At 47.4% G+C, this 15,270-nt stretch overlaps 1 protein-coding gene across 1 annotated transcript in view; it reads right to left on the minus strand.

Annotated features, from left to right (window-relative positions):
* Positions 1-8,777: 8,777 nt before the first annotated feature.
* LOC124023249 (receptor expression-enhancing protein 3-like) overlaps positions 8,778-15,270 on the minus strand; it is a gene marked incomplete at its 5' end in the record, with an annotated part of 30,973 nt that continues 24,480 nt past the window's right edge. The window contains 2 exons of the mRNA XM_046337784.1: positions 8,778-8,960; positions 14,418-14,554. Coding sequence (XP_046193740.1) covers positions 8,886-8,960; positions 14,418-14,554 — 212 coding nt within the window. The remainder of the gene's footprint in view (positions 8,961-14,417; positions 14,555-15,270) is intronic.

Consider the following 15,270-nt stretch of genomic DNA (forward strand, 5'->3'; position numbering starts at 1 on the left):
GATGGAGGGAAAGAGGGATGATGGGACAGAGGGAGAGACTGATGGAGGGAGGTAGGGATGGTGGGACAGAGGGAGAGACTGATGGAGGGAGGGATGGTGGGACAGAGGGAGAGACTGATGGAGGGAGGGAAGGTGGGACAGAGGGAGAGACTGATGGAGGGAGGCAGGGATGGTGGGACTGAGGGAGAGACTGATGGAGGGAGGTAGGGATGGTGGGATTGAGGGAGCATGATGGAGGGAAAGAGGGATGATGGGACAGAGGGAGAGACTGATGGAGGGAGGGAAGGTGGGACAGAGGGAGAGACTGATGGAGGGAGGGAAGGTGGGACAGAGGGAGAGACTGATGGAGGGAGGCAGGGATGGTGGGACAGAGGGAGAGACTGATGGAGGGATGGAGGGACTGAGGTAGAGACTGATGGAGGGAAGGGGGGGTGATGGGACTGAGGGAGAGACTGATGGAGGGAAGGGGGGGTGATGGGACTGAGGGAGAGACTGAGGGAGAGACTGATGGAGGGACTGAGGGAGAGACTGATGGAGGGAAGGGGGGGGGGGTGATGGGACTGAGGGAGAGACTGAGGGAGGGAAGGGGGGGGTGATGGGACTGAGGGAGAGACTGAGGGAGAGACTGATGGAGGGACTGAGGGAGAGACTGAGGGAGAGACTGATGGAGGGACTGATGGAGAGACTGATGGAGGGAAGGAGGGACTGAGGTAGAGACTGATGGAGGGACTGAGGGAGAGACTGAGGTAGAGACTGATGGAGAGACTGATGGAGGGATGGAGGGGGTGATGGGACTGAGGGAGAGACTGAGGGAGAGACTGAGGGAGAGACTGATGGAGGGACTGATGGAGGGACTGATGGAGGGACTGAGGGAGAGACTGAGGGAGAGACTGATGGAGGGACTGAGGGAGAGACTGATGGAGGGACTGAGGGAGAGACTGAGGGAGGGACTGAGGGAGAGACTGAGGGAGGGACTGAGGGAGAGACTGAGGGAGGGAAGGGGGGGGGGTGATGGGACTGAGGGAGAGACTGATGGAGAGACTGAGGGAGAGACTGAGGGAGAGACTGATGGAGGGAGGGAAGGTGGGACTGAGGGAGAGACTGATGGAGAGACTGATGGAGGGACTGAGGGAGAGACTGATGGAGGGACTGATGGAGGGACTGAGGGAGAGACTGATGGAGGGACTGAGGGAGAGACTGATGGAGGGACTGATGGAGGGACTGAGGGAGAGACTGATGGAGAGACTGATGGAGAGACTGATGGAGAGACTGATGGAGAGACTGATGGAGGGACTGAGGGAGAGACTGATGGAGGGACTGATGGAGGGACTGATGGAGGGACTGAGGGAGAGACTGATGGAGAGACTGATGGAGGGACTGAGGGAGAGACTGATGGAGGGACTGAGGGAGAGACTGAGGGAGAGACTGATGGAGGGACTGAGGGAGAGACTGATGGAGGGACTGATGGAGGGACTGAGGGAGAGACTGAGGGAGGGACTGAGGGAGGGACTGATGGAGGGACTGAGGGAGAGACTGAGGGAGGGACTGAGGGAGGGACTGAGGGAGAGACTGAGGGAGGGACTGAGGGAGGGAAGGACTGACTATGTACCGAGTGTGAAAACAGTAGATAACATCAGGTCACCCACTGAGCAGGAGATCACCCAGAGCAGCAGGATAAATCACCCTCAGACCCCCAAACATGTTGTCTTTGGCCCGGTCCAGTCGACAGACCCCATGCCTTGGCCACACCATAGAGTGTCCTGGGCCCCTGACACAGACCTCAAGCCTCTTCACACAGGAACCCTCCTAGAACCCAGACCTTGATCCTAGAAGGTAAAACCTGCTGTCACAGGGACATGGCTGGAGCGGACAGAACAGACAGAGGAACCAGGTTAGGAAGTAAAGCATCAGAACACACACCCCTGTCATTGATCTGTGGAGGCGGTAGGGAGGTCGCAGAGAGGACAGAAGCACACAGGCAGCCTCTGCCCTTGCTTTAAACTCTCACCCCCTCACCTCCACCTCCTCCTTGCCTCATCTCACCCCCTTTCCTTTCCTCCCCGACTCCCAGCCCCAAAGACACGAGCTGATTCAATCAGATTTGTCCGTTTTTAAGGTCCTGACCCCTGTGCCTTCGGGAATGTGAACTTTTCCTGTTTATTGATGCTCGTCAGGCCAACGCTTGTGGATAACAGCTGTGTGTGTGTTCGTGAGAGAGAAACGAACTCCATCTGTGGACAGCTCCTGTTCAGCCAATCACAAGCCCCGTCTCTGCATTTCCCACCTCTGCCAGTCCAAGTTTCACACTTTATAAACACACAGTAACAGGTGGTTACGACCACCTCAAACATCCAAAGGAAAGAGATGGAAACCTGTTGGTTGACACCGGTCCTGGGTGAATACCTGTGACACCGGTCCTGGGTGAATACCTGTGACACCGGTCCTGGGGGAATACCTGTGACACCGGTCCTGGGGGAATACCTGTGACACCGGTCCTGGGTGAATACCTGTGACACCGGTCCTGGGTGAATACCTGTGACCCCGGTCCTGGGTGAATACCTGTGACACCGGTCCTGGGGGAATACCTGTGACACCGGTCCTGGGTGAATACCTGTGACACCGGTCCTGGGTGAATACCTGTGACATCGGTCCTGGGTGAATACCTGTGACATCGGTCCTGGGTGAATACCTGTGACACCGGTCCTGGGTGAATACCTGTGACATCGTCCCACTGTCCTGCTGTCATGTGAGTGCTCCTGCTGTCATGTGAGTGCTCCTGCTGTCATGTGAGAGCTCCTGCTGTTGGCTGTTAGCTGAAGGCCTAACATGTGACAGGCAAGGAGGAACCCAGGCAGTCGAGGGGGGCAGTAGAGTCAGTCTGCTGTCAGCAGAACAGATTTATGATGCCTCCTGTCCCATTGAACACTGCTCCTGTTTGCTTAATTAAAGACCCCTAACTACTTTACATGGCCTGGCTCAGCCCCTCAGCCCTCAGGTTCTCTATCCTGTCTCTCTGGCTCAGCCCTTCAGCCCTCTGGTTCTCTACCCTGTCTCTCTGGCTCAGCCCCTCAGCCCTCTGGTTCTCTATCCTGTCTCTCTGGCTCAGCCCTTCAGCCCTCTGGTTCTCTACCCTGTCTCTCTGGCTCAGCCCTCTGGTTCTCTACCCTGTCTCTCTGGCTCAGCCCTCTGGTTCTCTATCCTGTCTCTCTGGCTCAGCCCCTCAGCCCTCTGATTCTCTATCCTGTCTCTCTGGCTCAGCCCTTCAGCCCTCTGGTTCTCTACCCTGTCTCTCTGGCTCAGCCCCTCAGCCCTCTGGTTCTCTACCCTGTCTCTCTGGCTCAGCCCCTCAGCCCTCTGGTTCTCTATCCTGTCTCTCTGGCTCAGCCCCTCAGCCCTCTGGTTCTCTACCCTGTCTCTCTGGCTCAGCCCCTCAGCCCTCTGGTTCTCTATCCTGTCTCTCTGGCTCAGCCCCTCAACCCTCAGGTTCTCTATCCTGTCTCTCTTGCTCAGCCTCTCAGCCCTCTGGTTCTCTACCCTGTCTCAGCCCCTCAGCCCTCTGGTTCTCTACCCTGTCTCAGCCTCTCAGCCCTCTGGTTCTCTACCCTGTCTCAGCCTCTCAGCCCTCTGGTTCTCTACCCTGTCTCAGCCCCTCAACCCTCTGGTTCTCTACCCTGTCTCAGCCCTCTGGTTCTCTACCCTGTCTCAGCCTCTCAGCCCTCTGGTTCTCTACCCTGTCTCAGCCCCTCAACCCTCTGGTTCTCTACCCTGTCTCAGCCCTCTGGTTCTCTACCCTGTCTCTCTGGCTCAGCCTCTCTTTCATCCCCCATCCCTTCATCCTCCATCCCTTCATCCCCCATCCCTCCATCCCCCATCCCCCATCCCTTCATCCTTCATCCCCCATCCCTCCGGCCCTTCATCCCCCATCCCTTCATTCTCCATCCCTCCATCCCTTCATCCCCATCTCTCACATTTACCACATTTACATTTAAGTCATTTAGCAGACGCTCTTATCCAGAGCGACTTACAAATTGGTGCATTCACCTTATGACATCCAGTGGAACAGTCACTTTACAATAGTGCATCTAAATCTTAAAGGGGGGGGGTGAGAGGGATTACTTATCCTATCCTAGGTATTCCTTAAAGCGGTGGGGTTTCAGGTGTCTCCGGAAGGTGGTGATTGACTCCGCTGTCCTGGCGTCGTGAGGGAGTTTGTTCCACCATTGGGGGGCCAGAGCAGCGAACAGTTTTCACTGGGCTGAGCGGGAGCTGTACTTCCTCAGTGGTAGGGAGGCGAGCAGGCCAGAGGTGGATGAACGCAGTGCCCTTGTTTGGGTGTAGGGCCTGATCAGAGCCTGGAGGTACTGAGGTGCCGTTCCCCTCACAGCTCCGTAGGCAAGCACCATGGTCTTGTAGCGGATGCGAGCTTCAACTGGAAGCCAGTGGAGAGAACGGAGGAGCGGGGTGACGTGAGAGAACTTGGGAAGGTTGAACACCAGACGGGCTGCAGCGTTCTGGATGAGTTGAAGGGGTTTAATGGCACAGGCAGGGAGCCCAGCCAACAGCGAGTTGCAGTAATCCAGACGGGAGATGACAAGTGCCTGGATTAGGACCTGCGCCGCTTCCTGTGTGAGGCAGGGTCGTACTCTGCGGATGTTGTAGAGCATGAACCTACAGGAACGGGCCACCGCCTTGATGTTGGTTGAGAACGACAGGGTGTTGTCCAGGATCACGGCAAGGTTCTTAGCGCTCTCTCTCCATCCCCCATCCCTTCATCCTCCATCCCTCCATCCCCATCTCTCCATCCCCATCCCTTCATCCCCCATCCCTCCATCCCCCATCCCTCCATCCTCCATCCCTTCATCCCCCACTCCTTCATTCTCCATCCCTTCATCCTCCATCCCCCACTCCTTCATTCTCCATCCCTCCATCCCCCATCCCTTCATCCCCCACCCCTTCATCCTCCATCCCTTCATCCTCCACTCCTTCATCCCCCACTCCTTCATTCTCCATCCCTCCATCCCCCATCCCTTCATCCTCCATGCCTTCATCCCCCATCCCTCCATACTTCATCCCTCCATCCTTCATCCCCCATCCTCCATCCTTCATCCCTCCATCCCTCATCCCCCATCCCTCAATCTCTTCATCCCCATCCTTCATCCCTCCATCCTTCATCCCTCCATCATCCATCCCTTCATCCCCCATCCCTCCATCATTCTCTACCTCATAGTCCAGCGTCAATCAGCACTTCTTCTAAACAAGTGGTCGGTGTGTTTTAGTAATGAACAATATTTAATAAATCACTGATTGTTCCTCTGAATGAAGTGATTTAGTGAAGGTTAACTCATGGAAGGATGTTGCTATAATCAATATAAATGTAGTTAGCTGCACCATGTGATCTTTTAATCATTTGACTCTGTTTTATTCAAACCATGTTAAATGTTTTTCTGGTCTAGTTGGTGTACTATGGGAAATGTGGAATCCCAAAATTTGTTGCATTGAATACCAAAGTCCTCTCTTTTTCTGGTTTTAATGTTCCACAGCGACCCCTGGTGGAGGCGATTAGAACTGGGGGAAATTAAATCTGTTGTGAGTGGCTTGAAGAGAACTGGCCAGAGAAGGGCACTTACCTCCCGGTAACAACAACAGGATGACAGGTAAACAAAGGAATATTCACACACAATACAAGTATAATAATATATAAATATTATATGGGGGGGGGGGGGTCCATTGAGGTGGGGAGGGGAAATGTCCTAGGTGGCAAAGGTTCAGATGGATATAGTTATTTATCGCCGTAGTAACGAACCCACACCTCACAACCTATTCGACCCCAAACATGGTCAAACTATTTACACCCTTCTTGTTTGCAGAGAGAATATTTTGCCGTTTTAAAACGAATTTCCTGTAATTCTCCACATTCTACTATGTGTTGTGTGTGTTTATATGATACCAGGGGTCGAAGCCCGACCAAGTTGGCCCTGTTCTGGTTCGGACCGCGGTCCGCCAGCAGAGTATGGGGGCTCAATATAGTAAGCAGATAGACCATCCAGCCTTAGGGTGTATGTGCTTGTTAATTAAGAGCGTTGGACTAGTAACCGGAAGGTTGCGAGTTCAAATCCCCGAGCTGACAAGGTACAATTCTGTCGTTCTGCCCCTGAACAGGCAGTTAACCCACTGTTCCCAGGCCATCATTGAAAATAAGAATTTGTTCTTAACTGACTTGTCTGGTTAAATAAAGGTAAAATAAAAAATACAAATATAAATAATGATTCCCAGATAGGTTGAGTCTGTAATACAGACATCCCTCACCTCCAGGCTTTTTGTGGCCAGAGCAGGCCTGTATCCTCATCTAGACCCCAGCCTGTGTCCTCATCTAGGCCCCAGCCTGTGTCCTCATCTAGGCCCCAGCCTGTGTCCTCATCTAGGCCCCAGCCTGTGTCCTCATCTAGGCCCCAGCCTGTATCCTCATCTAGGCCCCAGCCTGTATCCTCATCTAGACCCCAGCCTGTATCCTCATCTAGGCCCCAGCCTGTATCCTCATCTAGGCCCCAGCCTATATCCTCATCTAGACCCCAGCCTGTGTCCTCATCTAGACCCCAGCCTGTATCCTCATCTAGGCCCCAGCCTGTATCCTCATCTAGGCCCCAGCCTGTATCCTCATCTAGGCCCCAGCCTGTGTCCTCATCTAGGCCCCAGCCTGTGTCCTCATCTAGGCCCCAGTCTGAGTCCCAAATGGAACCTCATTACCTATATAGCGCACTACTTTTATCCCATAGGGCTCCATTTGGGACACATATCTAGGCTGGGTGATACACCGACCGTCTCTCCCGACAGATCGGGCCGTCTCTCCCGACAGATCGGGCCGTCTCTCCCGACAGATCGGGCCGTCTCTCCCGACAGATCGGGCCGTCTCTCCCGACAGATCGGGCCGTCTCTCCCGACAGATCGGGCCGTCTCTCCCGACAGATCGGGCCGTCTCTCCCGACAGATCGGGCCGTCTCTCCCGACAGATCGGGCCGTCTCTCCCGACAGATCGGGCCGTCTCTCCCGACAGATCAGACCGTCTCTCCCGACAGATCAGGCCGGGAGGGTTTTCTCCTGTGATTGTGGTCTGACCTTAGAATGGCCGTCATCATTCAGGGTCAGGACTCTGTGTCGTTGGGAAAGAGCTTGTCAGTCAGAATGTCACTGTAAGGTCGACAGCGGTTGTAATCAGCATGTGAAATGTGGTGCCTAGAAGTCCCATCAGAGGAAGAGATATAACCCTATCAGCTGTTGATTGGTAGTCATGCATTATATTCCACTTGTTGCCATTGTTTTGTTGAAAACCACATGATCAAAAGTTGAATTACTTTGCAGACATTCTTGAATGTATACATTTATTTACAACACCTCTATGATACATTCCCACACGAATCAGACCCAGGTCACTGGTTTAGTAGATAAAGCTTTGGTATTAAATAGGTTTCATCACGTGGTTAAAAGCATCCCAGAATGCAGCAGGACACATTCTAAAAACAGATGACATCAAAGCCTTCCAAAAGGACATCGTTTTGGAAGAGAGTGTGCAAAAAGATTGGTTATGAAAAAAGCTTTGTTCCAAAATCTAAAACAGGAAATGCAGTCATTCAAACTGGACAGGCCAGTTACAGTCAACAAACATACCTCAACATTGGGTTTGCATCCCTAATGGCACCCTATTCCCTACGTAGTGCACTACTTTAGAGCAGGGCCCTATGGAACCCTATTCCCTACGTAGTGCACTACTTTAGAGCAGGGCCCTATGTAACCCTATTCCCTACGTAGTGCACTACTTTAGAGCAGGGCCCTATGGAACCCTATTCCCTACATAGTGGACTACTTTAGAGCAGGGCCCGATGGAACCCTATTCCCTACACAGCGCACTACTTTAGACCAGGGCCCATTGGGTAGTGCCCTGTATAGGGAATGATGCCATTTGGGACACAAGCCAATAACAGGATTCTCTGTTCCCTTTCTCTCATCATTGGTTTAGGGACACTTTTTGGTCAGCTGTTACTTTGTAACAATCTTTTTAAGTGTGTCAGAATGATCACTATTATAAGGTATTCTACTATTTAATAGGCTAAACTCAAAATACAAGGCAGCATATATGACAAAATGAAGCTAAAATAATTATATAACCCCCCTCCGAAAAAAAAAGCCAAGATCCTAAAAAGTCCACATCCGCACATTAAAACGACCCAGAAAATAAGATCCATGCAACAAAAACACACAACTAAAAGACAGGAAACCTTAAGATTCTTTCCTTACAGCTGCCGCTGTACGATGGTTTAAATACACACAGTCAGAATCATGTCATAAATATAGTGAGTTGATGGTTCATTTAAAAAAAGACAGATGCTCCCAGCGTGAATAGAATTAGACCCCAGGACAGTTATAAAAACACCAGCAGAACAGTTCCACAGCATCGTTCTCCATAGAATGGATGGTCTGACACGTCAGTAGTCACTGATATGGATGGTCTGACACGTCAGTAGTCACTGATATGGATGGTCTGACACGTCAGTAGTCACTGATATGGATGGTCTGACACGTCAGTAGTCACTGATATGGATGGTCTGACACGTCAGTAGTCACTGATATGGATGGTGGAGCCGTCAGTAGTCACTGATATGGATGGTGGAGCCGTCAGTAGTCACTGATATGGATGGTGGAGCCGTCCTTCCTGAGTCCTTCCTGAATTGTTGACTGATTTCCTGGTCCGTCCTGAAAAGCCTATTCCCATTCTCGTAGCACTACTGTTGGCCAGGGCCCATAATGCAGTACTGTTGGCCAGGGCTCAACAGTAGAGCACTACAGAAGGAAACCCATCCATGGCACCAGCCAGCAGTCACCTGGGCCGGTCATTACATGGCACTGTAGGTAGCAGCACCCAGAACCGGCCTCCGCTTCCCTTTGATCTTCAGAGATCCATAACGGGCCTGTTGGACAGAACAGATTAATTATCATCATCAGACTGGTATAACTCTGACCTAGTTAATATACTATAACAAGCATTACAGCCTCCTGAAACAGACCATCAGACTGGTATAACTCTGACCTAGTTAATATACGATAACAAGCATTACAGCCTCCTGAAACAGACCATCAGACTGGTATAACTCTGACCTAGTTAATATACGATAACAAGCATTACAGCCTCCTGAAACAGACCATCAGACTAGTATAACTCTGACCTAGTTAATATACGATAACAAGCATTACAGCCTCCTGAAACAGAACAGACCATCAGACTGGTATAACTCTGACCTAGTTAATATACTATAACAAGCATTACAGCCTCCTGAAACAGACCATCAGACTGGTATAACTCTGACCTAGTTAATATACTATAACAAGCATTACAGCCTCCTGAAACAGACCATCAGACTGGTGTAACTCTGACCTAGTTAATATACTATAATAAGCATTACAGCCTCCTGAAACAGACCATCAGACTGGTATAACTCTGACCTAGTTAATATACTATAACAAGCATTACAGCCTCCTGAAAAACAGACCATCAGACTGGTATAACTCTGACCTAGTTAATATACTATAACAAGCATTACAGCCTCCTGAAACAGACCATCAGACTGGTGTAACTCTGACCTAGTTAATATACTATAACAAGCATTACAGCCTCCTGAAACAGAACAGACCATCAGACTGGTATAACTCTGACCTAGTTAATATACTATAACAAGCATTACAGCCTCCTGAAACAGACCATCAGACTGGTATAACTCTGACCTAGTTAATATACGATAACAAGCATTACAGCCTCCTGAAACAGAACAGACCATCAGACTGGTATAACTCTGACCTAGTTAATATACTATAACAAGCATTACAGCCTCCTGAAACAGACCATCAGACTGGTATAACTCTGACCTAGTTAATATACGATAACAAGCATTACAGCCTCCTGAAACAGACCATCAGACTGGTATAACTCTGACCTAGTTAATATACGATAACAAGCATTACAGCCTCCTGAAACAGAACAGACCATCAGACTGGTATAACTCTGACCTAGTTAATATACGATAACAAGCATTACAGCCTCCTGAAACAGACCATCAGACTGGTATAACTCTGACCTAGTTAATATACGATAACAAGCATTACAGCCTCCTGAAACAGAACAGACCATCAGACTGGTATAACTCTGACCTAGTTAATATACTATAACAAGCATTACAGCCTCCTGAAACAGACCATCAGACTGGTATAACTCTGACCTAGTTAATATACGATAACAAGCATTACAGCCTCCTGAAACAGACCATCAGACTGGTATAACTCTGACCTAGTTAATATACGATAACAAGCATTACAGCCTCCTGAAACAGAACAGACCATCAGACTGGTATAACTCTGACCTAGTTAATATACGATAACAAGCATTACAGCCTCCTGAAACAGACCATCAGACTGGTATATTATATATATTACAGTCTAATACATTATCACAGTGGCTATATGCCTGGTCTAATACATTATCACAGTGGCTATATGCCTGGTCTAATACATTATCACAGTGGCTATATGCCTGGTCTAATACATTATTACAGTGGCTATATGCCTGGTCTAATACATTATCACAGTGGCTATATGCCTGGTCTAATACATTATCACAGCATAGTGGCTATATGCCTGGTCTAATACATTATCACAGCATAGTGGCTATATGCCTGGTCTAATACATTATCACAGCATAGTGGCTATATGCCTGGTCTAATACATTATCACAGCATAATGGCTATATGCTTGGTCTAATACATTATCACAGCATAGTGGCTATATGCCTGGTCTAATACATTATCACAGCATAGTGGCTATATGCCTGGTCTAATACATTATCACAGCATAGTGGCTATATGCCTGGTCTAATACATTATCACAGCATAGTGGCTATATGCCTGGTCTAATACATTATCACAGCGGCTATATGCCTGGTCTAATACATTATCACAGCATAGTGGCTATATGCCTGGTCTAATACATTATCACAGCATATTGGCTATATGCCTGGTCTAATACATTATCACAGCATAGTGGCTATATGCATGGTCTAATACATTATTACAGCATAGTGGCTATATGCCTGGTCTAATACATTATTACAGCATAGTGGCTATATGCCTGGTCTAATACATTATCACAGCATAATGGCTATATGTCTGGTCTAATACATTATCACAGCATAGTGGCTATATGCCTGGTCTAATACATTATTACAGCATAGTGGCTATATGCCTGGTCTAATACATTATCACAGTGGCTATATGCCTGGTCTAATACATTATCACAGCATAGTGGCTATATGCCTGGTCTAATACATTATCACAGCATAGTGGCTATATGCCTGGTCTAATACATTATCACAGCATAGTGGCTATATGCCTGGTCTAATACATTATCACAGCATAGTGGCTATATGCCTGGTCTAATACATTATCACAGCATAATGGCTATATGCCTGGTCTAATACATTATCACAGCATAGTGGCTATATGCCTGGTCTAATACATTATCACAGCATAGTGGCTATATGCCTGGTCTAATACATTATCACAGCGGCTATATGCCTGGTCTAATACATTATCACAGCGGCTATATGCCCGGTCTAATACATTATCACAGCATAGTGGCTATATGCCTGGTCTAATACATTATCACAGCATAGTGGCTATATGCCTGGTCTAATACATTATCACAGCATATTGGCTATATGCCTGGTCTAATACATTATTACAGCATATTGGCTATATGCCTGGTCTAATACATTATTACAGCATAGTGGCTATATGCCTGGTCTAATACATTATCACAGCATAGTGGCTATATGCCTGGTCTAATACATTATTACAGCATAGTGGCTATATGCCTGGTCTAATACATTATTACAGCATAGTGGCTATATGCCTGGTCTAATACATTATCACAGCATAATGGCTATATGCCTGGTCTAATACATCATCACAGCATAGTGGCTATATGCCTGGTCTAATACATTATCACAGCATAGTGGCTATATGTCTGGTCTAATACATTATCACAGCATAGTGGCTATATGTCTGGTCTAATACATTATCACAGCATAGTGGCTATATGCCTGGTCTAATACATTATCACAGCATAGTGGCTATATGCCTGGTCTAATACATTATCACAGCATAGTGGCTATATGCCTGGTCTAATACATTATCACAGCATAGTGGCTATATGCCTGGTCTAATACATTATCACAGCATAGTGGCTATATGCCTGGTCTAATACATTATCACAGCATAGTGGCTATATGCCTGGTCTAATACATTATCACAGCATAGTGGCTATATGCCTGGTCTAATACATTATCACAGCATAGTGGCTATATGCCTGGTCTAATACATTATCACAGCATAGTGGCTATATGCCTGGTCTAATACATTATCACAGCATAGTGGCTATATGCCTGGTCTAATACATTATCACAGCATAGTGGCTATATGCCCGGTCTAATACATTATCACAGCATAGTGGCTATATGCCTGGTCTAATACATTATTACAGCATAGTGGCTATATGCCCAGTCTAATACATTATCACAGCATAGTGGCTATATGCCTGGTCTAATACATTATCACAGCGGCTATATGCCTGGTCTAATACATTATCACAGCATAGTGGCTATATGCCTGGTCTAATACATTATCACAGCATAGTGGCTATATGCCTGGTCTAATACATTATCACAGCATATTGGCTATATGCCTGGTCTAATACATTATTACAGCATAGTGGCTATATGCCTGGTCTAATACATTATTACAGCATAGTGGCTATATGCCTGGTCTAATACATTATCACAGCATAGTGGCTATATGCCTGGTCTAATACATTATTACAGCATAGTGGCTATATGCCTGGTCTAATACATTATTACAGCATAGTGGCTATATGCCTGGTCTAATACATTATCACAGCATAATGGCTATATGTCTGGTCTAATACATTATCACAGCATAGTGGCTATATGTCTGGTCTAATACATTATCACAGCATAGTGGCTATATGCCCGGTCTAATACATTATCACAGCATAGTGGCTATATGCCTGGTCTAATACATTATCACAGCATAGTGGCTATATGCCTGGTCTAATACATTATCACAGCATAGTGGCTATATGCCTGGTCTAATACATTATCACAGCATAGTGGCTATATGCCTGGTCTAATACATTATCACAGCATAGTGGCTATATGCCTGGTCTAATACATTATCACAGCATAGTGGCTATATGCCTGGTCTAATACATTATTACAGCATAGTGGCTATATGCCTGGTCTAATACATTATCACAGCACAGTGGCTATATGCGTGGTCTAATACATTATCACAGCACAGTGGCTATATGCCTGGTCTAATACATTATCACAGCAGTATTTAACCTATCCAAACCAGAGGAGAGCAGCCGCAGAGGGTGTTGTATTCAGACAGACATCTTTACAGGGTGTTATATTCATCTTTACAGTGTGTTATATTCAGACAGACATCTTTACAGTGTGTTGTATTCAGACAGACATCTTTACAGGGTGTTATATTCATCTTTACAGGGTGTTATATTCAGACAGACATCTTTACAGTGTGTTATATTCAGACAGACATCTTTACAGTGTGTTATATTCAGACAGACATCTTTACAGTGTGTTATATTCAGACAGACATCTTTACAGTGTGTTATATTCAGACAGACATCTTTACAGTGTGTTATATTCAGACAGACATCTTTACAGTGTGTTGTATTCAGACAGACATCTCTACAGTGTGTTATATTCAGACAGACATCTCTACAGTGTGTTATATTCAGACAGACATCTCTACAGTGTGTTATATTCAGACAGACATCTCTACAGTGTGTTATATTCATATTTACAGGGTGTTATATTCAGACAGACATCTCTACAGTGTGTTATATTCATCTTTACAGGGTGTTATATTCAGACAGACATCTCTACAGTGTGTTATATTCAGACAGACATCTTTACAGTGTGTTGTAGAATGTATGCACACATTACTGTAAGTCGCTTTGGATAAAAGCGTCTGCTAAATGGCATATATTATATTATTATTGTATTCAGACAGACATCTTTACAGTGTGTTGTATTCAGACAGACATCTTTACAGTGTGTTGTATTCAGACAGACATCTTTACAGTGTGTTATATTCAGACAGACATCTTTACAGTGTGTTGTATTCAGACAGACATCTTTACAGTGTGTTGTATTCAGACAGACATCTTTACAGTGTGTTATATTCAGACAGACATCTTTACAGGGTGTTGTATTCATCTTTACAGTGTGTTATATTCAGACAGACATCTCTACAGTGTGTTATATTCAGACTTACATCTTTGCGGGCTTTAGAGCGCACGATCTTGACACTCTGGGACCTCCTCAGACCTCTCTGGGTGACAGCCTCGTCCTCTGAGAAGAGTTGTTCCCCCTCCTCGTCTGTCCTGTCCTCCTGATCATAGGCATAGTACTCTGGGGAGACACGTCCCTATCAGTTAGACAGGGTACTCTGGGGAGACACGTCCCTATCCGTTAGGTACTCTGGGGAGACACGTCCCTATCAGTTAGGTACTCTGGGGAGACAAGTCCCTATCAGTTAGACACGTCCCTATCAGTTAGACAGGGTACTCTGGGGAGACACGTCCCTATCAGTTAGACAGGGTACTCTGGGGAGACACGTCCCTATCAGTTAGACAGGGTACTCTGGGGAGACACGTCCCTATCAGTTAGACAGGGTACTCTGGAGAGACATGTTCATATCAGTTAGACAGGGTACTCTGGGGAGACACGTCCCTATCAGTTAGACAGGGTACTCTGGGGAGACACGTCCCTATCAGTTAGACAGGGTACTCTGGGGAGACACATCCCTATCAGTTAGACAGGGTACTCTGGGGAGACACGTCCCTATCAGTTAGACAGGGTACAACTAAACCAGAAGAAGGTTATCTTGGTCTTCTGACCAGACTCCTAGGTCGTGTCCTCATGGTAGAAGTGCTGAGTCCGAGGGGGGCTGACTGACATTCTGACTGGTGTGTTGGAGAGAGGGAGAGAGAGAGACCGGCTGCCTGGGGACGGAGCCAATCACTGGGGACGGAGCCAATCACAGGGGACAGAGCCAATCACAGGGGACAGAGCCAATCACTGGGGATGAATTCCACATGACCCCTACTAACTGACTGGGGCTGTAA

This window comes from Oncorhynchus gorbuscha, unplaced genomic scaffold, assembly GCF_021184085.1.
Source record: "Oncorhynchus gorbuscha isolate QuinsamMale2020 ecotype Even-year unplaced genomic scaffold, OgorEven_v1.0 Un_scaffold_1565, whole genome shotgun sequence".
In the NCBI taxonomy this organism is placed as follows: Eukaryota; Metazoa; Chordata; class Actinopteri; order Salmoniformes; family Salmonidae; genus Oncorhynchus; species Oncorhynchus gorbuscha.